The sequence below is a fragment of the Chroicocephalus ridibundus genome, chromosome 1 (assembly GCF_963924245.1).
Source record: "Chroicocephalus ridibundus chromosome 1, bChrRid1.1, whole genome shotgun sequence".
NCBI classification, from domain to species: domain Eukaryota; kingdom Metazoa; phylum Chordata; class Aves; order Charadriiformes; family Laridae; genus Chroicocephalus; species Chroicocephalus ridibundus.
The window spans coordinates 67,200,193-67,225,183 of record NC_086284.1 but is presented as its reverse complement, the minus strand read 5'-3'; the positions used below and the strand labels follow the sequence as shown (position 1 = coordinate 67,225,183).

The 24,991-nt window shown below is 47.9% G+C and overlaps 1 protein-coding gene across 5 annotated transcripts in view; it reads right to left on the bottom strand.

Annotated features, from left to right (window-relative positions):
* Positions 1-24,643, bottom strand: part of ARHGEF7 (Rho guanine nucleotide exchange factor 7) — a 127,434-nt gene extending 102,791 nt beyond the window's left edge. Inside the window, exons 1-2 of one of the 5 annotated variants that reach the window (XM_063337793.1) lie at positions 24,340-24,643; positions 7,860-7,946 (exon numbers count right to left, since the gene is read on the bottom strand). In XM_063337793.1, the coding sequence (XP_063193863.1) occupies positions 7,860-7,946; positions 24,340-24,504 (252 nt within the window). In that variant the 5' untranslated portion in view covers positions 24,505-24,643. Of the gene's footprint in view, positions 1-5,570; positions 5,691-7,859; positions 7,947-8,045; positions 8,265-24,339 lie in introns of those variants that run through there. The other 4 variants (XM_063337802.1, XM_063337829.1, XM_063337839.1 and 1 more) reach the window with 4 other exon arrangements.
* Between the last annotated feature and the right edge of the window lie 348 nt (positions 24,644-24,991).

The following is a 24,991-nucleotide window of genomic DNA, read 5'->3' as shown; positions in this document are numbered from 1 at the left end:
TCAAAGCAACCACTCTGCTAGAGTTCTCCCCTTGCCAAAGAGATGCAACATAAGTCAGTTGATGTCACAAAAGAAAGTCTTCCAAGCTCCTGCAGAGACTGAGCACTGCCATCTCATATATTGCAGAATGCACTTCAGCTGTGAGGACCTCAGTAGTCCAAAAACACACCTTAAAAACATACAAAGCTGCATCATTAGATCTGCAGGTATTCAAGTTTTCTTCACACAGAATATCACCACCTATAACACTCTGCATAGAGGTACATCTTCTCCCTCTGTCACGCCCAGGCTTGGAAAATCCAGCTGACACACAAGATAATTGTGTTCAGTACACACAAGTGCAGTTGTAAAGTGCAGGCTTTATCTGAATTTCTATCTTCAGTATGTGTGTCACTTAAAAAAAAAAAAATCTCTTAGAAGTCTTCAAAACTATTGAAGAGAAGTGTGTGCATGGGGAGGGAGTCTGAGACTTCTGAAGTACAACTTCACAAGTCATTTGTAAAAACCACAATAGCAACTAACAAGACCATAGCCATCATCTGTGAAGGAAAAAGGCAGGGAGGCAGGCCCCAACGTGTTCACAGACCTGCCTTCTGAAACACACTTCACTGCTCAGCACTCACCTCACAGCAGGTGCAGCACTACCCCGATGCCATCTCCATTACCCTCTCTCACCATTCAACATACCCTACCCTGCTGTCACTCTCCTCCCAGCAAGAGAGCAGGTGAGCTGCTCCGTCCTTCTCAAGCACTCTCTTCACACATTGGCACCCACACCACCCCTGCACAGCTTGCTCCTTGCTCAGGGCTAATCAGAAGTCCCTCCTCCCTCAGCTCTCACCCTTCAGAAAGCCAGCAGAGATGAGCCCTTCCTCACTGCACTGTACACCAAACAGCTGGAAAGCAGGAGAGGGATAAAGAAATTAGAGAGCAAGAACTTCTCTGACAAGTCGGGAAAACAGTGTAAGTTGGCAAAGCAGTCTCTTCTCCCTTTTTTCCCCCCTCAGGGATTTGGAAGCTCTGCCCAAAACCTTTCTCCCCTCCAGCCCTCTCTATCCACCCTTTTCTCCCAATTTTCCCAGTTCCATGCTTCCCCTCACATGATTAACTCCTCTTCTGTCAAAGAAGCACTGAAACCCTTTTGTGAAAACAGTTTGCTATATTTGAGCATAACGAATATGATGCTGAAATCTTCTGTGCATTCTAGATTAATAGTGCAATACATTTTAATTGCTAGATGAAGGTTCATTTTACTCTTAAGATCCAAATGAATGCCACAAATGAAGCAGTTACACTGAAGCCTCTCCCAAACCACAGAACAACGCGTTTGCAAAACTACACTGAGCAGATCTGTACTAGATAACATTTGCAGTAAAGTGCAGGGTGCCACGGCAACTCGTTTTGTACGTAATGACCTCTAAGACATGTCTGAAACATTTTGGATTTATTTAGACATGCCAGACTCACCCTCATGTACAGTCCACGCAGCAAACGAATCTGCAGCTGTGGCCGATTCACCATGCCAGGCAGACTGTACAGTACTGTACTTATATTTGTGTTCAAAGCATCACATCAGCGTGCAATACAAAAGAACTGGCAGAAATTAAAATATTTATGGTCCAGTTCAAAATTTCCAAATTATTTTTTACTTGGAAAATATTGATATAGCCCTTAAGTAGTCGAAAAAAACCAAAATACTAGCACATTCACAACCATGTCTGTTACAGTAATCCTTACAATGGCATAAACCTGTAATCCACTTTTATATTTGCTAGCTTTTTTTTTTTGTAAAGTCTTATTAAAATTATTCAATATCAGGTGCTTTTGAACACATACCCTAATAAGGAAAAGCATTCTTGCTATTTAATGAAAGCCACAGGAGTCACTTTAGTTAAGAAGCGATAGCCCGATACCACAGTACTGGTGATGCAACAAGCTTGGCAGAACCACAAAAAAAAAAAATTCTCGTGGGAAGAGAAGGAAGGTTTAAGTGAGCAGGAAACCGTGCGAAGATCTGAAATGCTACCATGCACATTCGTGCTTTAAAGGATAAAACTGTAATTTTCTGGTACTATCATTTCTCCCTATCCAACACCTTATTTTCCTGCCTCTCTCCATCACCTCCCCAGCTGCCATGACACCACGTATACAAGACGAGGAACCGGTCTGACCTCAAAAAAAAAGACTATTTTTCCACCATTCTATTTGTAAGACACCCTTAAAGTAGCATTCAAAGGCTTCACCTCAACAAGAATACAAAAATTGGTAAACACATGAAACCTGTCGCAGTCCTAGGCTACTCCTTTGTGCATCACACAAGCACTTCATATCATAAGAAGCAGCCATTCTATAAAAATAATGTAAATAGTCAACAACAGCATCTTCCTGTCTTAGAAAGGCTCCAAGATGTGCTAACATGGCCTTCCAATCATGCAAGTGAAGCTGTACTTCTCTACTATATGTGACAGGCAAAACAGACTAAAAAGACAAGACCTGAGGAAACTGCATGAAACACCGATTTTCAGATCTGTCATATTAACACGCGAGAAAAAGGATAGAAAGTGGGGGTAGGGGGAAATACAGTGACATATCTTTAAAGAGAGATGTGTAACTTCTCTGTATAGTTTTTCCCTTTTGAAAAAAATCTACCAGTAAGATCTCAGCCTCCAAATAAAACGTCACAATGTGTGGTCTGTAAGCAAAGAATAGTAACTTTAAAACATCAAAATTCTGGAAAATGTTTATGACAAAATCATGAAGGCACTCGGCAACACACCTTCTGGGTTAGAAAGACATTCTTTTGGAATAAAACCAAGAGCAAACCTAAAGAAAATACTGTTCTTGACAAAAGAAAGACAATAGTCTGAACAAGGGCTGAAAGGAGTAGGTGGGTGACTGAATTTCTGTATCATCATCACAAGATTGGCCTAAAGCTCTTCAGTAGTAGAATCCTTGTCATTCCTAATTCACTAGCAGATGTCAACTAAGTTCATCTATGCTAGCAGCTTAGCTCTATGCCTTCCTCTTACAATGAGGTCCTTGAAAGCCAACTTGCAGAATACCTTTCTAAGGCCACAATGGTAGTAGGACTGTAGCCACGATGATCTAAAGTAGTACACAAGGCTCACAGAAAAGAAGTGTCACCTAATAGATGAACTGCTGTGGTTGGGGTGCATGTGAGGGAAGCAGACAGACATGCACGCTTGCTCCCAAAAGATCAGCTGGTCCAGCAGAATGACACTGGCACCCCTGACAAGTTTTTTCCCCAAGGCTAGAGCTGTATTATAGACGTTTGTATATCTTGATATAATTCATTGCTCGCGAGATTTAATATCCCAAATTTGCATGCAGTGTTCTGAACCTTAAGGACAAATCCTTCTTATACAAGAGATTTAATAAACAAACAAGGGGTCTTCTCAGACTGCATGAGACTGCCGGGTTTGTTTTATTTATTCTTCGGTTAGTTTACTGCAGAAGTAATCCTCTGTAATAAAATGACCATACTGAATCCCAGAGGCAAGCAGGTCTCTTGCAAGGTATGGAAAAGGTTCTCAGATCCATGGCTTGTCTATCTTTTTCCATTAGGCACTTGCCGTCTTTCCCATCAGTATAGAAGTCAGAAATACAAAACATTTTTGAGCTCAAGAAACCTGTTAACATTAGATACTTGCAGATAAGCGGGCATTGATCTTTCACTTGATGAAAGCCAGCAGAAAAAATGCTGCAAGACACCACTCATGGAATTTGATCACGTAGAGCTTGGTATTGTTCACAGGATGTATCAAGCGTTCTGCCCTTTAAACAACAGACACTAACACGACTTTCTATTAACCCATTTTTGCTGATTATTCTACACTTAACCGCTCCCAAAAAAACCTTCTCTGCTGTGATTTCTCCAGGGCCTCTTTTTGGCCCTGCAAGCTGTCAAGCAGCTCTGGTCAAAGAATGAGGAAAGACTGCGCTGTATTCAGGAAGCTGAAACTCCTTTGAAAGAGAACAAAACTGGAGTAACATGACACAGGTACAAGATAATAATTACAGCAAAACTTATTAGGGCTCAGACAGGAACAAATCCTCTGTGACCATCAACTTTTCAGTTTTGTTTCTTTTGCCAGACCTCTGTGGAAGATACTGTACACCTACAGTGAGTTCCATATCAACTATGCATACCCACCCATATTCTTCTAGAAGGGAGTTCATCATGTACCACAATTGTCTAAGACCCTATTTTGAAAAGCAGGTCATTCTTCTCAGGCAGGAGTACAGTTAAATTTCTTCCCACCCAAAGATAAAACTGTGGGGGAAAACAGCCTTTAAAGCAAAAACGTCAAGAGCAGTACATAGCAAATATCCTCTCCCTCAGGAAGATGTGCACAGCAAGTTGTGAGTGACAACGTAGGCAGCTATTCTACAGTCCCTTCTATCTACATAGACGTTCATCATAGGCAGTGAAGCTTCAACGTAGAATAAAATACTCAACACTACCACTATTATAAGCTAACACTGTTTGCTAAGAAACTGTTAAGTTTCCAAAAGGGAAAAATAATATGGAGTTGCAAATTCAGTCCCTGGTTAAGGTCTTAGGAATGTTTTTCCATTAATAGATATCAGGTCTTTGTATCTGCATATGAAAATCATGGATTAAAAAAATAATTAAAAAACCCAATACTTGCAGAACATTCTTCTGGTTATTACTTGAAATTTGCTCTGCTTTACCAACCCCAATTTCATCTTACAAAGGATTGCTCCAAACTCCAGATTAAGTACTCTTTTTGCTCTGGAACACTCAACTATCAAAAAATACTGTGCAGGGGGGAGGCGGGGGGGGGGAAGGGAGCCACTGGTTTCCTTTGAGGAACAGCAATCCTTCTCATTAGAATTTGAAATATTCTTTCTGAATATCCTATTATCTTTCTAACAGCCCAAACTTACATGGAAGTAAGAGGAAGAAGGTAAGAAGAACAACTTTCAGACATCAGAACATTTCCAATCAAAGTTTCTCACCTCTATCCCTTATTTTTAGGTTAAGAGGATAATAGTCATCATGTCCTCTAATAAAAGGATGCCGCAGAGGAAAGCCACCTACTGCTGTGCAACTTTCCACTAACCGCAGCAGTATATCAAGTTCTCAAACATGTCATAACAAAGTCTCCAAAGCTGGAACCATACAGAGCCCCAGCAAACCAAGGAGCTCTGATACAGGTTTGTAAAGATACAATTCTACTACTTCCAAGATGAGTTCAGATCTGGAAGCAAAAAGCGCTTGTGCAGTGCTGAACCTAGTCTAACCAAACCAGTATTGAGTTTTTACCACACTCAAAAAATCACGCACAGAGAAATCACCTGATCCAACTACATATAACTCAGATTCAAGTGGACTCCTTGTAGAGCCATGCAAAACTCCACATTGTGGAATACTTGTTAGGAAAAGCAGCACATTAGCACACAGAACAAGGTCACATCTCCCCACACCACTCCAGAGCTTTCTCCAATACTTATATCATCCAAATGCTTCTACTATTTAAGGTATCACAGACACATCCACCGCTTTGTCAAATTTTTATACTCACCATTAACTCTTAATTGGCTAACCTTCCCTCTCTGAAAATATCCCCTTCATCACTTCCAGAGATGCTCTTCACACTCTTCGCTCAACGCAATCTCTAAACCTGATTGCAACTAAGGAAGCGTTACATAGATGCTGCACAGAGGAGCTATGGCATCTCCCCAGTTCCCACAGCGAGGAAGGCACAGATCCACAAGGGCTGACTCACACCTTGTTACAGGAGACAGAAGAAAGAGCCCAGGATCAGCGGATGACCAAGAAGCCCCTGCCAGCTACTCACTGGTTGAATCCAGGTTGCCATTCCTCTCATCTTTGGCCACAGCTAGGGGGCTGGAAAAATTAATGAGAAAACAACAGGGAACGGCCAACGTACAAGCAGTAACTACGCACACAAGAAGCTCCATAAGCCCAAGCATTTGTACCCCTTCCTGCCAGCCGCTCAACTCTTCTGGTAGCTTGGGAGTAATACCTGTTCCAACATGCTGAGCTGGAAGCTACTGCAGCCAGTTACCTCCACGTAAGAAAGGAGTTTCCGGCAATCTTGCTGAGAAGCCCCTGAGGCCAGGTTAACAATTTGACTATGCCCAAAAATATTCAGGCTCTGAAAGTCAGACCAAAATTATCTTTTCTTTTAATCATTTTTCTTCACTTTCTTGTCACTCTGAGGAAAAGAGCTGACAAAACCTTTCTGCAACTACAAAAGAGAGACCAAACTGCAATGCTGTGATTATTCCCAGCCTGCCACAATTACAAAAAATTCAAGCTTGCTGACAGACCTGATGTAGGAAGTGAGTAAAGGGAGGGAGGAGACATTAATGGTATTTTTTCCCCCTTTTGCTTTAGCATTTGCAAGACTTAATTCATTTTGAATTGAGATTTGAAGTGCCTCCCTCCCCATAGCTCTCTAGCTCATGCATGTCTACTACTTGAATTTTCAATCAGTTCTCACACATGTATCTTCAAAACATGAAAAACTTAGTGCAGCCCTAGAAAAGACAAATGGAGAGCTAGCTGCTTTAAGGCAAAACAGAATGCTTGAGATAATGCAAAGTTCACCCCAGCTGGCTTCTGAGGATTTTAGAACTCAATTTGGTTTTTGTCTCCCAAAAAACCCTATTTATTTGGGGTTATAAGGCAAAGGCAGGTAAGAATGCAAGGTCTTATTTCACAAGGAATAGCACTAAAAGCTATCTTAATTTCCATTTTTCCCCATGATGGAACCTAATATTAAACGCAAGTCCTATCAGTATCATTAATTTCACTAATGATACTTCACTGTTTAGAGGCCTCAGGAAGGCAATCAGAGTCTTTTTAATGATACTCTGTTACAGCCTGGCAAAATCACAGGCAGGACCAGAGGTACTGTAAGAACCTGAGAACTAATTAAGGCAACACTTCACTAATTTAAGCTCAACAGCACTAGAAACCATTTTTTTTTCCACCAAAAACAACACCTCTAAGAACTGAAATTACAATACTCCTCACTTTCCAACGCACAGAAGTTGAAACCCGTTTTTAATCACATCAGTTCCTTCCCACGCACACACATCAAGTAAACTCGACAGCAGCGTGTGCTCGCTATAGCTAAATATACTGGTAATATAGGACTACATAATTTGCAACCCTGCGGACGCACGTTTGGAAAAGATGGCAGTTTGCTGGGCTTTTATGTAATGCGAATTTAAATAGGCGAAGCAGCACCTTACCATTTTCTTTAATTAGCATTTCATTTGGCTGTTACCAAGTTAATTTCCGTAAGCCAATTCCGGCACTGCAGAAGCAGCTTCACGAATCAATCGGGTACAATTTACACGTGTATTACCAAAAAATCCACTTGAACAGAAAAGCAAAGGTGTCATCCGCACCGGAGCCGGACAAACCCCCCCCCTCACCTCCTCCATCCCACCCCCGGCGCAGGGAGTCCCGGCACCATCTCCCCGCTCTACCCTGACAGAGGGACGGGTCGCACCCTCCCTCAGCGCTCGGTGAAGGGGAGGCGAGGGAGGCCCTTCCGTGCCCTTTTCCAGGCGGTACAGCACCTTTTACCCTCATGGAGGCCGCGATGGAGACCCATCGGGCAGCGGAGGCCTTCCCTCCCGTCGCCCCCCGGGCCCGCAGCCAGGGGAGGGGCGGCCGCCACCATCTTGTCAGCCGCCCCCGCGTCCCCGGGCACAAAGGCAGAGCAGCCGCCGCCTCCCGCGGCGCCGGGCGGGCAGAGGAACCCCACCACACGCTCACCCCGGGCACCCCCATCCCGGGCAACCTCCCTCCCGGCTCCCCGGTCCCGACTCACCTCCAGGCGGAGGGAGGCACCGCAGCCCCGCAAGAACTCGCGGATGTTGCTCAGGCACTCGCCCTCCGTCCGCGGCTCCGGGTACACCTGCAAGAGAAGAGGCCGGAGGAGCTTGAGCTCCGGGGACGGACCGACCGACCGGCACAGCACGGCGCGGCGCTCCCCCGCCCCGCCGCTCCCCCTCACCTCCCGTTCCCTCCCACCCTCCGCAGGCGGCTGCAGCGGCGGCGCCGATCGCTCCCAGCCTTGAACCGGGAAGTAAACAGGGAGCACAGGAAATGGCGTGCGAGGGCAGGAGGGGGGCGGCGGGCAGGAGCGCGGGCAGGGGTGCCCCGGCCAGGCGCAGCCCCACCGGCTCTGCCCCGCCGCGGGGCGGGCGGATGGAAGGGAGGGAGGGAGGCGCGGCCCGGCCCGGCCCGCCCCCGCCCCGCCCCAGCTGCAGCCGCAGGCCCGGCCGGCGGAGGGAAGGCCGGGAGCCCCGCGTCCCCAGGCCTCGCCGCTTCGTATTTTCTAATTTTAAAAAAAAAAATAAATAAAATAAAACACTAAGACACAGCCCGCCGTGGCACCAAGGTTTTGGGCGGCAGGGCGAGGCCAGGCTGAGGGGCACAGCCCCTCCTCGGGACAGCGTCCCGCCCTGGGCCGCGGTAAAGCGTCGATGGCAGGTCGCCCCATCCTTCGGTGGGGCTGCCAGTGGCCCCCGGTGTTTTGGCTGCGGTTCAGCCTTAAGTATAGGTTTTCTAACAAGGAAATACCTCAAAAACGCCCCAAAGATCTCAGTGGAGAAAATACCAATACCCAGAGTTAATAATCTACCAGTTCCAGGGTGCAGGGTTAACGAGTTTTGTTTATCTGTAGTTTGTTGAACAGCGGCAGTCTCTTCCTACCCCAGAAAAGGAGCAACTCCACAAAACCTTGACTGAACTGGGAAGAAAAGAGCTTCTGGCCAGGCAGCCGTGTGCCCTCCAGAGCCACATCCACCCTGCCTTCAGCTCAACCTCTCGCCTGGAAGCCAAGCGCTGCCCTTCCACGGAACAGCAGACGGCCCCACGGGCTTCAGGGTTGGAGCTTAACTTTCCCACAGCCTAACTCGAATCCTGCATGCACGTTAGCGTGGTTTCACAGTCATCTCATTGATTTCTATGAAGCAGTTGAGCAAACAAAGCGTTGCCCAAACCGAGAGGCAGACAGACCTGCAGCCCCGGGCACCTCGTTCTGTTGGAAAGGGGAAAGCCTTTCTGCAAGTCACTGGAAGCTAAGGTGGCAACGCACGGCCTCGTGTCCTATGATTACACATTACGCTTGGAAGGAAGTTTTCTTAGATGCATGTGAACGTCAAGGCTACATAAAGGCAGGCATGATCTATTTCCATAGCAGTGGGAATTTCACATCAGGTTCACTCCAAACGTTGCATCAAGCTGAAACCGAGGCAGTGCCTTCCCGTATGTTTATACCGTATCAAAGGCATTTCTGCCCCTATGATACCACAAAAAATTAACAAGTACAACAGCATGACAGGGTGAACCTGGAACAAAGAGATTTAAACCACAAGTCACCCTCACTTTCTAAGCACAAAATTCAGATGAGCTTTAAATGAAAGCCGCTATTTCATGATACAAGAAATTTGGTAGCAACAGGAATCGAAGAATTTTCTTTTCCTCACCTCCACATGCCCTGCAGACTCCTCAAATTGTTTATTACTATGATAAACCGCTGTGGTTTAAGAATAACCCTTTTACTACACAAAACCATACAGTGAATGCCAAAGAAGTCCCACATGGGTACAACAGCCCAAAAGATGATCTCAGTAAATTTGGAAAGGATACACACGATGAAAGAACCCTCCTGGAAACATCAAGAGCTTCCCCCTTCTTGCATTGTTTTGGCTGGTTTTGCATTTATTGCTTATTATACTTTTTGATTACTCTGATTACTTTACTTCTTAATTCTAGTAAGAAATCTCAAGCTTAGTCAATCATGCTAACAACCCTTGCTGGAAAGGGTTCCTGAGAATCCCATTAGTATTTCCATGGGAGTTGATGCATCTAGTATGCTCTCTTCTCCATATTCCTAATAATTACACAATAATTAATATAGTTGCAATGTATAACATTTTTTTTTCTTAAGTTGTTTGCACAATAACTGGTTTTGATCTCCCTTTACAGGTCATACTTTCTCATCTCTTTTTTTCACCCGTAATTTTCTTGGTTCCTTCATCAAGGCCTCTTTTCATTCTGAGAAACCTTAAAATTACTCCTGCTCCCCCAAAGAAGAATAACCTCTAACAAGAAATCACAGTAAATCTAGATTTCTCCTAAAAGAAACAGACATCTTGTCTCATAACATGATCAGGTGCACCATTTTAACACTCCCTATTGCCCAAGTCCCCAACGCATAGAAATCAGTAATTTTAAGAAACCCAGATATACGTAATACCACCTTGTAAGAGGCTGCACGTAACTCATAAAACACTGCACAATATCTGGAAATAGGCCAAAAAAAAAAAAGGGGGGGGGGGGGGTAAAGGGGGACATCTGATTAAATGAGGACAAAAACTTCCAATTAAAGAAACAACAATCAAAGCAAACCCAAACTCTACAGAATTGTCCTCTTTCAGGTCTAGAAGTGTAAAACACAGGCCAAATACAACCTGTGAGACCTCAGCCTTACCAGCACTCTAATGCATGCTTCTACTTCAAAAAATCATCTTCCCTCAAAAGAATAAAATAAGTTACAGTAAGTCTTTAGAAATGCCATTTCTTCCCTTACAAAACAGGGAAAAAGACTTCAGGGTCAATGCGAGAAGCAGGCTACATTTTCTCAGCTCTGGCTACACTGGCATTTTTATCTAGTAGGAGACAGAAGCGTATGGGTAAAGAATTTAAAAATATCTTAGCATTTGTAGCCTGCTAAAAATTTAAAGTGTTAATGATCCCATAAGAAGAAGCAAACCCGTTATTTACCTGGAAAATCTTAATGTGATTCTGGCAACCGTCTCCTACAGATGGCTGAGAAACACGCTGAGGGACCCGAGTCACAAACTCGGAACTCCTGACAGAATCTCAAAGTGCAATTATGTGGGCAAAGCCCATGTGAAAATCACACTTCTGGTACACGGCATCCTTTACATACAGTTATAGGAAGCTCAGGAGGGTGACCTCTCTCTCACAGATCACATTTATAGCCTCACAGACTATTCAAAAACTAACAGAACATAAATGCAAGCAGACCACAGGCAGGTTAAGTCCTAATCTGCCTGAAAAAAGGCAAATACACTCAGAGAGAAAGGACAAACAAAATAAAATTAAAGTAGGGTCATACTCCAAAATTACTTAGCTTAATAAGAAGTAGATTGCATTTACATAAAGCCAAAGAAATAAAGAGGTTACATATTTTCCTCTCCAGTATTTGCTTCACCCTCTTGTTTTCATAGACTAACACCGTTAGTTCGTTAATAGGGACTGTCTTCTTCTTATATGTCTATACGACTCCTAGTACAAAGAGGCTTCAGTGTCCAACTGGAACCTCTACGTGCTCTAGTAATACAAATAAAAAAGGTTAATAGTAATTAGAAAAGACAAGGATTCCAGAGGGACCTCACAGATCCTTAATTAGGGACCAGGGCTCCACAGTGGAATCCAAAGAGACAAATGGAAGGTAATACCCAGAGCAAGAACAGTTTAAACCACTTCTTCATGGTTCAGGGACAGGTTCTGATTAAGATTTAATCTCTCAGGGAGTAGTTCTAGAAATCACGGATAGTTCAACGAGGACACTTATGTGATGCTCTGCAGCTATCAAGGAGCACAGTACATCTTCTGCCAGCCAGAAAAGATGGAGAACAAGGTGTGATACAAATAGATGGCACATAGCTAAACATTACATCCATTTTGATCAGTTTAAGTCTATGATTTTAATCAACAAATGCATTAAAAGAAGACAAAGTGGAGACAAGACAGGATCAAGGAAATGTATATGACTGGGGCAGTCTTAGAAAAAATGAAAAATTCTACCATTAGTTCATTCGGACAGGGAAAGTATATGAAGAAAATAAGTAAGGAATGTATAAAATAACAAGTTCAAAAAAAACCCACAAACAATGGTCCTTTGATTGCAATGAGAAATTAATAAAAAGTAGGAAACATCTTCAGCTGTATGTATAGAAAACTAGCCATTTACTTGCATTTGTCTGTTCAACAAGTTGACAAAATGGGTCAAAGGAAGAGAGGTGTATGAGGTCTTTAAATATAAACAGAATCTACCATGAGGGCAACAGGAAGAGACTGAATGACAGCAGGGTTACTACAGAGAAGTTTAAAATAAATAAATAAATAATTTATCTAGCATGACATACAGTATGTACAACATGGTTTACTACATAAGACAACCGTCTTAGTTACTAGCAAGCAGAAACTAATAGAGAACATAACAGGTAGCTGCAGACCAGTAGGCACGTCCAGCAGACACTGAAAAACATCCTGTTCAGGAGTACAGCTGCCCAAGCCTGAAGTTCAAAGACTCAGCCCTCAAGTAGGGATACTAGGGGAAAATCCCGTAAAGACGCAACCCTGCCCTGTGAAGAGCATCGCAGAAGAATGCAGTCCCAAAGGGAGGCGTTGTAGGGACAGGGTGTGACAGAGGACAGTGCCCTCGTCCAGTGGGCTGGATCATTTTTCCCGCACCCTGTTGACCCTGCCTGGAGCCTTTTACATCGTATCCACCTCGCAGCAGGAAACAGTTTTCTCTCCAGGTTTCAGAACACCTTGTACACACAGAGCATTACCACAATCTAATCAGTAAAAATACTATAAATGAACTAAATGAAAGAGTCCTATTGATCACACTTGGTCCCACAGCAGCTGTGTTTTCCGTCCAGCCCCTTTGAGTGGCCAAGGTACAACACCAAGGGCAACTGATCTTCCGATGGAGCACGGTGGCACAGAGGCAAACACCTGCTGCACAAGCGCTACAGGCTGGGGTTTGTCACCAGGGTTCGTGGTCAGGGACAAAAATAAGATTTAAAAAAAATAATAATAATAATGAGGAGGAAGACAGGCCATTCTCACGCTAACCTGGGCTGCAAAGTTGCAGGTGATTCACTCTCCAGCAACTCCTGCAGGTTCCTTCCCTCCCCACTGATCCCAACTGTGTTGCCTCCTGCCTGCTCCTGCACCCATGCCCAACAGGGCCCATCCCTTGGGGCATTTGAGTTTCCTGCTCTGTCCACAGTCCCAGAGCACCCCCCCCCGTCACAAACTGCACCCGGCAGGGATGGAAAAGAAAGACTGGTGTCACAGCGGCATCCTCCATAGCTACATGGGAAGACATCATCTGCTTCTTGAGGAAGCATCCATTGCTAGGGACCGATGGCAGGTGTGGTGCTCCCCCTGTCATCAGCGATCAGAGCTGGGCTCAGAGGAGGATGGATGGAGCCCCATGCTCCCTCCCAGGACAACAGGAGTCACAGCTGCACTTTAAAGGGTCGCATCTTCCACATCTCTAAGTTAGGAGCATTCTGTAGTTGAGCCCAACCACTTGATGGATCACACGTCTCGCTAGTGGTGTTAGGTGATGTTAGCAGGATGCTATAATTAAACTAAAAACATGGATCAGGATTCTCAGCAAAGTGCAGTTTTGTTTTAAAATCAGGTGTCTTGATGGAGCACCAGACCTTACCACAATACTGCTTCTCCCGTGCTGTAGCTCTTTAGTACAGACTTTTCCCAACCTATAAAACCTGCTGCCCACAAACTTTTCAGTAATAAGCCACGCAGCAGCTAGTGTGTGCTAGACACCTGTATTTTGGCATGAGGAAACACATGCTCTTAAAATGCAGCAGCAGGCAGTCAGCACAGATAGTAAGAGCTAGATCCAGTAAAAGACTGAAGCTCTTACAAGACATGCACTGAGGTGCCTAAATTTTAAATTTCCAGGGTTCACATAAGAATTCACGAGGCTCTGCACACAACACAAAGGGGAAGGCAGGTGCCTTAAAACATGCCCTAAAATTCTTCTATGCTGAGAACGATAGCGAGCCTTGAAGTTAACCATGAGCTAAGGCACAGTAGAAGGCAAAAGCAAGAGTGCAGCTACGTTCTTGGTCCCATCCAGGATTTTCACACAGTGAGCTTCCAACTGCTTAGTGTCACAAACTCCAGTCATCTCCTGGACTTAGAAAAGTCCTTTAAGCGTCCTTTGGAAGAACTCAACAGTGTTGAGTTCTGTCACTCTCTGAGAAGTGTCAGCTGCCCGCTTTTTATGAAATAATTTAGCATGGAGGTTCCCAAACCTCTTGCCCTTGGACACCACTATTAGTGACAGCCACAGTAACAGCTCTTAGATCCCACTGCCTTGTTCCACAGCCATCAGCATGGCTAACCCCACATCCAACACTCCTCTGCTGCACATCCTACCCTCCTCTGCTGCACATCTACCTCTCCACACCAGTCCCTGTACGCCATCCTTCCATCTGTCCTACCTCAGACCACACACCACCACCTTCCAAACCAGCAACTCCAATCCCACATTTAGCCCTACTCTTCTACCACACAACCTTATCCCACCACTCTTCCTTTACTGTCCAACAGGCCATGCTGACTCATCAGCCACAGCTCCATGCTTCCTCAACTTCCACCCTGCTTTAGCACCTGGAACCATGTGGTGGGTTGACCTTGGCTGGCAGCCAGGTGCCCACCAAGCTGCTCTATCACTCCCCCTCCTCAGCTGGACAGGGGAGAGAAAATATAACAAAAGGACCATGGGTCAAGAGATCACTTACCAATTACCATCACAGGCAAAATATACTTGACTCAGGGAAATTAGTTTAATCCAACCATATCAGAGCAGGGTAATGAGAAATAAATAAAATCTTAAAATACCTTCCCCCCCACCTCTCCCTTCTTCCTAGGGTCAACTTCACTCCCAATTTTCTCTACCTCCTCCCCCGAAGCGGTGCAGGAGAATGGGGAATGGGGGCTGTGGTCAGTTCATCACATGTTGTTTCTGCTGCTCCTTCCTCCTCAGAGGAGGACTCTTCACACTCTTCCCTTGCTCCAGTGTGGGGTTCCTCCCATGGGAGACAGTCCTCCACAAACTTCTCCAATGTGAGTCCTTCCCACGGACTGCAGTTCTTCATGAACTGCTCCAGTGTGGGTCCCTTCCACGGGTGAGGTTCTTCAGGAACAGACTGCTTCAGCAGGGGTCCCCCACAGGGTCACAAGTCCTGCCAGCAAACCTGTTCCAGCATGAGCTACTCTCTCCACAGGGTTACAGGTCCTGCCAGGAGCCTCCTCCAGCGCAGGCTCTCCAAGAGGTCCCAGCCTCCCCCACGGGCATCCACCTGCTCCAGCATGGGGTCCTCCATGGGCTGCAAGTAGATATCTGCTCCACTGTTAACCTCCATGGGCTGCAGGGGGACAACCCGCCTCACCATAGTCTTCACCACAGGCTGCAGGGGGACCTCTGCTCTGGCACCTGGAGCACCTCCTCCCTCTCACTGACCTCTTCACTGACCTTGATGTCTCTCACATATTCTCACTCCTCTCCCCCAGCTGCTGTTGCACAGCAGTTTTTTTCCCCCCTTCTTAAATATGTTACCCCAGAGGTGCTACCACCATCGCTGATGGACTCAGCCTTGGCCAGTGGAAGCTCCATCTTGGAGCCGGCTGGAATTGGCTCTATTGGACATGGGGGAAGCTTCTAGCAGCTTCTCACAGAAGCCACCCCTCTAGTTCCCCCCGCTACAAAAACCTTGCCACATGCAAACCCAATAGAAACCAGGAGCACTTTGGCTGACTGAAGACTCCTCCAGCTGTTCGAGTTCTTCTGCATGTGTTCAGAAATGCTCACCTGCTTGACCAGCCTTCATTAACAGTGACCTACATTCACACACACTGATGTGCTGCTTTAGCTGCCTCAGTCCCTTATTGGAAATAGCCCTCAAAGACTAAGTTCAGATAAGTTTGTAAAGGAAATTTACAGTTTGGTTAAAATGCCAGCCAGGTCTGTGGCAGCCTTGATAAACTGGTTCTTTGAGTCTTACACAACAACTAGAGGCACTTTTTTCTTTCATCTGCCCTGTGAAAGTGATACTGTAAAACTGACACAGCTGTTTCAGCACATCCCTTCAGATTTGCACCTGTATTAAACAATATCCAGGAAAACAGTATGTTCTTTGCCATGGAAGTACTGCACGTTCGTTACTTCCCTTGGAGCCTGATCAAATTTGCATCGAAGTCTACAAACTTACCCCCAGAAGGTGGGTATTTGACCAAGCCCTAAGATACAAACACCATAAGTTAAGGGCACCAGGACATTACACAGAATCACAGAATGGTAGGGATTGGAAGGGACCTCTGGGGATCATCTAGTCCAACCCCCCTGCCAGAGCAGGGTCACCCAGAGCAGGCTGCACAGGAACCCAGGCGGGTTTTGAATGTCTCCAGAGACACAGACTCCACCACCTCTCTGGGCAGCCTGTGCCAGCGCTCTGCCACCTTCAAAGTAAAGAAGTTCCTCCTCATGTTTAGGTGGAACTTCCTATGCTCAAGTTTGTGCCCGTTACCTCTTGTCCTGTTGCCAGGCACCACTGAAAAGAGCCTGGCCCCATCCTCCTGACACCCACCCTTTCAGTATTTATAAGCATTGGTAAGATCCCCCCTCAGTCATGTTTTTTTCCAGACTAAAAAGACTCAAGTCCCTCAGCCTTTCTTCATAACAGAGGTGTTTGAGTCCCCTAATCATCTTGGTAGCCCTTTGCTGCACCCCCTCCAGCAGTTCCCTGTCCTTCTTGAGCCGGGGAGCCCAGAACTGGACACAGCACTCCAGGTGTGGCCTCACCAGGGCAGAGTAGAGGGGGAGGATGACCTCCCTCGACCTGCTGGCCACGCTCTTCTTGAGGCACATTCCAGACAGTACTTTTGTTTCCTCAAGTTTCCATTAGTCACCAGCCCCAGTTGCAATATTACCAGTCTCATGCTGCGGAGCTCCAGGGGTGCCAGCGTTAGGTGCCCGCAGGAAGACACGTATTTCCCTGAAGTCAGCGACTGGAAAAAGCCCAGTGAAGCGCTGCCGCAGGTGTGGGAGAACCTACCTAAAGAGGTATTTTGGGAGCTCCACTCGCTGGCGTGCCCCTGCGAAGGGAGGCTGGTGGGTAGAGATTTTGCACCCCTCCTGACGGAAAGCCCACATCCTTTCCCGCGCAGCATCGCTGTCTCGGTGCAGCGCGAGCTCGGGCTTCAGGAGTCCAATCACTCAGGGTTTGTTTACACTGGGAGAGTTCTGCTGCTAGATATGCTGGCATCGCTCCTCAGTGTGGATGTAACATATGCCAGAGAGGGAATTCCTCTGCCAGTCTAATGGTACCGCTTCCCCCGGTGACATTAACGAAGCCAACAAAAGCACTTCTCTGTCAGCACAGCTGCACCGTCGGGGGGCCGGGGCGGGGGTGTATCTGATTTTTTTACCGCTTTTCCACCCCCTCCGTGTGTGGAAATATTCCGTAGGACTACCAAAGCCCTACAATGGAGACCTTCTCCTGGGCAAGCTGCCAACATTGCCTGACGGCGCTCGTTGCAGAGCCGGAAAATGGAGACCTGAATGAAACGCTCTTAATATCCGAGCAGCCTTTCGTGAGCCGAGAGGGGACTCTGCCCACCAGGGGCCAAAAGCCCGTGATGAGGAGCGGTGCCACAGGAACTTCTTGCAGATGAGGCCGGCCACCCCTCCTCGACTCTGCAGTGCCCGCAGTGGGTGATGGCAGCAGCCACGTTATCCCAGGAGACGCGGAGAGAAGGGAGGTGGCTTTGCTCCAGGTGGCGAAGCCAGGGAGAGCGCGGGAGTGTCACACCGGCTGAGGATCAGGCAGTAAAGCACAGCCAGCCAAGGTGCAAGACTGACGCCGCTGCCAGCTCACAGTATTTCTGCAAGCCCTGTCATGCTTGAAATGTTTTAAGGTTCCAGCTCTTCAAATCACAGCCACTAGGTAATGACTAATTAAAATTATTATTTAAGAAAGATGTATATTGAATTCCCCTCATTGGTTCAAAGCCAGATTTTACGTACATATATGTGTGTGCATATATCTGTATAAATACACTTATATACATACATAATTTGGAAACTTCAATTCAGGCTTCCAGTTTTTCTAAGGCTTGAATTACAAGCTTCAACATTTTCAGCTGAAATATGTGATGCCCTCAGCCACTAGCATGCAGCAGTAACCAGAGGGAGCGTGCTGGTGGCATCCCCACAGCTCTTCCTTTTCCCCACACAGACACAGTGTTCGGAGGATGGTCTGGGTAGCAGTAGGGCACCTAAGGGCTAAGGAATTGCCTTTTCTCTTGTCCATATTATGCACAGACCTAGAAAGAACATATCTAGAAACTCTGGAAAGGGCATTAATGAGAGTAAGACCAGCAAAACTACATTATCTTTCTGTATTTTCCTCACAAAAACAATTTAATCGCTAACAGTTGGCTTAATTTCCCACTCTTCTCAGGGTCTGGCATGCCCTTATTTAATTCAGTCTAGACCCTTATGCATTAATAGGGTCTGATTTTCAAGGAAAACAGCAAACACAGATACAAGTCCTCTGCTTCCTCAGCACACACAGGCAGACTGTGTTTCTCTGGATAACATCCCAGTCACCAGAATTACAGAGCCAGTGCATAGATGGGAAAAGCACGGGAATCCTCCTTCAGTGTATCCATGCACCCCTGCTCTCACGAGGCAATAGGAGTAACACGGTAAATGACAACGTGGCCAATGACAACTCCGTAACAGGACCAAACAATCCCATACAAAGCTCACAGTAACGCTTACGAGAATAGCACGTATTCAGGAAAAAGGCACTCTTAACAACTTCGCTCGGGATAACTTTCCCCCGGCGCTTGGCTTGCCCTCGCAGTGCTTCACCCTGGAGCAACAGCATCCGCACGCACGCCAGTGCTCCCTGAGCACGCAGCCACGGCTTGTGCAGCTGCCGGCACGGATTATTCTTGCCAGAAGCACAATAATCTCCTTGGGAGGCTCTCCGTGAGGACTGTTGCCGGGGGGAGAGAGCATATGCACATTAAAATGCAGATTTTGCTTCCTGCCTCCCAGGTCTAGTCCTACAATGACCTTCTGCTGCTGCTGCAATACCGGCGTCTGCAATACCTTCCTCATGGATTTCAGTGAGCGAAGGCAGGACAGTCCTTCAGTTCAGCCAGGCAGACCCCGAGAGCCTCCGCAGGGCTGCAGGGGCAGAGCCATCCTGCCGGAAGAATTTCCCAAATGCAGATTGCTCGGGCGGGAAACCAGCACCTGGCAACTGCTAACTTAGAAGTAACCTCTGCACCGCTGGTGGGATGCTCACCACGGTTCCTCAGCTCTGCCTGGGCTGCACCCCCTCCAAAGGTACTGGGCTGCAAAAATCACCGCTTGTTATTACCTCTGGCTCCCCAACACCTTCCCTTCCTTCTTCCTTTGCAACACTTGGAATACCACATTCAAGTCGCACCTTGTGACAACAGGACAGAAGTGTTTGGCCCCAATACACCTGTGTGGAGTCAGAGAGAAGGGAACATAGACCTCCCCTTGCCAGAGCTGTGGGTGCTCACACCCGTTGCGAGGACAAGGCTGGCGAGACGGCTGCCGCACATGGCAGCCCCAACCCTCCTTTCGGGGACCCCGACACTTCGGCAGTGTCCACACTCATACACAGCGATTCACTTGCCCTGCAGGTCACCAAGAGTTAATTTCTTCCTAACCTACAATTCAGAACGCCTGGTTTAGCCAAAGACCTCCACCATTAAAATAATACCAATATAGGAGGTATTTATAAAAAGATCCTAATCTTTGCTGCCATCAGTCCTGATTCTATCCCAATCAACGACCAAATTAACATTGACACCAGAGCCCCATCCTCCACAGTGGAGAACAAAGTTTTCTTCCACCAAGTCTCAGCCAGCAAGAGAGAGATGTATTTATTTTCCCAGGGACTTCCTCGCGCCTCGGGGGCAGCGACGGGAAGGGGCCGTGTCTCGGATCAGCCCCCCACGCGTAGCAGAGCAGCTCCTGGGTTGTTTGATCCTCCATTTGCCCGGTGGAAGGGCTGGGGATGGTCTGTTCGATGGAGACCCAGCCACGCTTCCCCATCCCCTAGCTTCAAAGCACGGAACCAGCTGCTCTCGCCCCCCTCCGGCAGCCCCTGAAGGGAGACGGGGGGGACCACAGAGTGGCAAACGGCTGCTGCATCGCATCCCCCCACCACACGTCTTCCCTATTTTCCCTGAAACGAAAGAAAGCTGTGCTCCAAATGATGCTTTCTGTCGAACAGCTGACCAAAAATGAAAGTACAAACAAAACTTAATGGAGCGCGAAGCCTCATATGACAAGGAAAATTCCCGCTCCAGTTCTGATCTCTGTTTACAACGCCAAAAGTGGGTCAAACTGGTCTGCGATGGAGGAATCTGTCTGGAAAATGATCTCTGCGAGGCAAAGCATCTCAGCGGCAGACAACTGCACTGCAATGCTTCCGCGGGGATCCTCTCCCCCACCATCAAAGTAACTTGATTTTGCAGCGCGGGGTCGAAATCCTGTAACTTGAAACCGCAGCTTTTCATTCGAACAACTTGAATTTGGCAATCCCAGATCCTTCGGGGCAGATCAGCCGACCAGGGCATTTCACTATGGATCTCCGAGCTTTAAGAAACTAAGACATGGCTGGGTTGGGTCAGGGCTGGGGGAAGCTGTTGTGGGTTTTGTTGGGTTTGTTGTTCTCGTTTGGGGTTTTTTTGTTTTGTTTTTGGTTTTTGTTTTTTTTTTAATTAAATTACTGCACTCCCTTTTGTTCCTTTCCCACGTTCAGGATAAGGTTATTGAGCAGTACCATCACGCTGCCTAACCCAACTATTGTGTTTTACCCTGTCATGTTCTCTCTCAAAATGCAAAGGAATCACAATGACATTAAATGGGAGCCCAAAAAATGAGAGAAACAGTCAGTAATAACATTAATTTCCAAAGTATTTTCATTCAGAGTTCTCGGAATCTGGTGAATTTAATATCTGTCCTTTGCTGTTGTTCAAGATAGAAGACGAACGCAATGTAAACTAATTCAGCCAAAACTTCCTGACAAGAAGCTCTGTATGTTATTCTGTGCAAGGATGGCATAGAAATACACAGCAATCTAAAGAACGAACATACTAAACAGCCTTCAAACCCACTAATTTGCTTTATCGACTTAAAAAAAAAAATCTGTTCTTTGACCTTCAAGTGCTTGATTCCTTTTATGGTCACAGAACCTTTACTAAAAATCTTCTTCTAATTATTCTTAGGGTACCCAGAGGCTTTAAAAAGCAGAAAACACCAAAAAAATGTATTATTGCATTCCTGCACATATTGAATCCTCTTTCAAAGCAGTTATTGAAAGAAAGAAATGCATTTATAGCCTTTTCTAGAAAACATCTTTTAAAAAAAACAACTGATAAACATTCCTTCTTATTTATAATTTGTATTTTTTTAATGTTCTCTTTGGTTTTAGTTATTGCTTTGTATTTACAGAAAAATGAGCTCTGTGAGTCTTCAGAGTGTCTGCTGATGTCAGATATTTATAGAAAGTTATGATCTCAAATGATTTTAAGAACTGAAACAGTCTACATCTGTGGGACAAGCCTTGTATCTTTTAGACTTCAAAACTGTCCAGTTTGAACGGGAGTCTTTCAGGACAAATAAGGAATAAAAGGGCTTATTTTAAAATGCACTCAGTATAAAAACATATGATGTTAGTGAACAGTAGTAGCAAAAAAAACATTGAAAAAAGTAATAGAATACAGGAAAGGATATAGATTTTATATGTTTTAATTAGAAAAAAAAAGAAAAAGGTATTATGGAAATAGCTCAGACTCATAATGGTAGCTGAGAGTATGAAAGTAGTATGTGGTACATACTCTGAGTCTGTAGAATAGGAATATTCACAAAGCTGGATGGGAAAATGAGTTCATGAGTCTTTCAGACCCACTGATGAATTGGAAAGCGCCATGTGAAAGGCCCACAAAAATAAGTACAGTTCCCCTCACAAAAGGTAGAGTGCCCCTAAAACAACAACAACAAAATTTAAAAAATTTTAAAAAGGGTTATTTCTCTCCAGACTTTAACTAAGCTGAAGCTGGAGGAGACGCACCAGGTTGGCTGGGACCTCCGTCAGCCACCCGTCCCAGTGCCCAGCTTGATGCGGGGCGAGCTCGGGGAGGTGGGAGGTTGCCAAGTGCCAGCTCTCCTGCCACCCTGGCCACCATCCCAGCCCGCACACCACCCCCTGCAAACCCCACGCCTCCAGGTTCGTGACAGCCCCCCCTGGCCGGTGTCAAGGGAGGCTGTGGGGAGCTGTGCCCCTCTGCAAACCCTCCCTCCGCTGGGTGCGGGGGCCGTGTGGGGAAGCCCTGCCCGAACACCAGAGGTGCTCGCTCCTCCGACGCGAGAAGAAAAGAGAACTTCTCATTCACTCTAACCCACCCGCGCCTAGTTATACCATACACGGAAAAGCACGTTTTAAGTTGGGAAACGCTGTTCTAACATTTCTGTCGTGCTTCTTTATTTATTCCATTGCTCAGCAGAGCCCGTTTCCCAAATTGAGTTCAGGACCCCGTTTCAGTAGGCTCAAGACAAAAGACCTTTTCTGCCCCAAAGCTCAGGACCCAAAACCCAAGATTTCAGAGAGGTGCTCAGAGAGGGTGCCTGGAGCAGCGTGGTGGGACGGACCCTCCTTGGGCTTGGTGCCACCACGCAAGAGAGCCTGGGAGGCACAGGCAGAGCCTGACCGAGCAGGTGGGGGATCCCCACGCTGAGGGGGTCCCTGCCCGCATCCCCATGTCACAGGCATCACCCCAGACACCAGAGAAGGACATTTACCTGCTCCAGAGACGCAGTTTACAGCCCAGAGCTCAGTGCGCACCTCACATACCACAGCCATAAAGCCTCAACACCTCAAGGGGCGGACACACGTCCTCTTCAGCTCTATTGCCCAAACAGCCTCTTCTGGGAAAATGGTGGCAGGGAAAGCAGGCAGCAGCAGCAGTGGCTTTAGCTGTCCCAGCTAGCTCCACCGGTCACCATGGTGGACCCCAAGCTACCCACGCTCACACCAACGATGACACGCTGCCCCTGCTCTCATCCCTTCGATCAGCCATTGATAGCGCCACAGGATCCTGCAGGGTCTCCGTATCCCCATGCTGCCTCCTGACTTGCTTGTGACTTAGGTGGGCAGGAATGACCTAATCACATCCAGCAGAGTGGGACTCCAGGCCAGGACCAGGACCTCCACGCTCCAGTACAACACAGCAATCCCAGTTGGTGGCCAACTGAAGAACTGAAGGGAGACAGCCCACTCCAGTGCCCTACCCAGCTCAAAGCACCGGGTTTCAACTTTGTGGGTCAGCAGACTACTTGAAGAAGAGCCACAAAAGGTAACAAAAGCCCATTGTCAGCAGGCTCCAATGCCTGGAGTGGTCTGCCAGCTCCAAAAAGGTGAAAAACTCAGCGTTACCTTCAAGCCAAGAGTTTCCCCATCAGCACAGCAGATGACCTTCATCAATCTTCTCTTCAGCCACCTTGTGCTGGCTCATAAGGAAAGTTTTGTCAATACGCGGGTCGCTACGTGTGCTCGCGCTGTTGCGCACCAGGTGGGACACAGCACCGTCCCAGGTCTTGGGGCACAGTGTCAAAAATCAAGCCCCCCCCCCCAGCTGAGCTACAACCGGAATTACATACGCACGCACCTAACACAGAAAAGTTACCTGACAGAGTACATTTTCTTCAAACGCAACGTAGAACGGAGCTGTAATGTGTTTTTTCAACCCGAAAAGGACGAGGTTTCTTTTTCCTCACAGGCTCCCCGAGCAGTAAAAGACCCAAATAACGCTAAAACAGCCTTCAAGAAAACTCAGCATCAAACGCTAAGGTGTCCTTCAAGGGGCTGAGCCGCGTCACCTCCCGAGCGAGGTGAGGCACCGACCGCTCCGGCAGTTGCGTAGACAAGTTTACAGCCAGCTCACGGCACGCCAGGAAAGGTCCATAAACCACCAAAAACAACCCCCCCCCCCAAAAAAAAAAAAAAACAAACCCCAAAAGCTTCTCCCATGCACATCCACACGTGGAGAGCAGAATATTTTATATATATAAATATATTTTTTTTTTTTAATGTAAAACACTTGCAAAATCCTGGCCCTGAAGGGGAGAGCCCCCTCCAGCCCGGGCTCCCCGCTCTCGCCCCGGACCCCCCCGGGGCTGACGACCCCCCTCCGCCCGCCCCACCGCCCCCTTCACCCCCCACCCCCAGTCCCGGGGACCCCCCGCCTGGGCGGAGGCGGCGCAAAAGGGGGGCCCGGCGGCGGGCGAGGCCGGGTCCAGGGGTGGCGGGCCCGGCTGCACAAAGGGCGGCGGCGGGGAGGAGGAGGAGGAGGAGGGTTGGCGGGGGGGGGGCGGGGGGTCGCCGGGCACTTACTTTGTCTATGGTGCCCGGGAGCAGGCGGTCGAGCAGGCGGCAGAGCACCACCCCGTCCTTCAGGGAGGACTGGAGGAAGCCCTCGGGGTCGGAGATGGTCTTTTTGGGCGACTCCAGCACGCCCAGGGCTATCAGCCACGTAACGGTCTGCTCCGCCGAATTCATGGCGATGGCGGCGGCGGGGCGGGCGGGGGTCGCGGCGCCCCGCGCCTCGCGTGGGTTTTTGTGTCTCCCCGGGCGGGGGCTTCAGGCGGAGGCCGGCGCCGCCCCCATGTGAATGCAGATGACGACGCCCCGGCCCCGCCGCCGCCGCCGCTACAGACACATGCAGCTGCAGTGCCGCCTCCTCCCCGCCTACCCACCCCCCCCCACGCCGCCGCCGCCGCCGCCGCCGCCGCCCCATGACATCACTGGCAGCGGCGGCCGGGCGGCCCCGCCGCGCGGGGGCAGCGCGCCCGCGGACACCCGCGCGCCGCTCCGCACCCCTCCGCGTCCCCGTCCCCGTCCCGTTCCCCCCCCCCCCCCCGCCCCGCGCCCCCCCCCGCGGCGCGTCCCGCACCGACCCCCGCACAGGCGGCGGGGCGGGCGGCGGCCGCCCCCTAGCGGGCGGACGGCGCCTCCGCGGGCGCGCAGCGGGGCTCGGGGGAAGGAG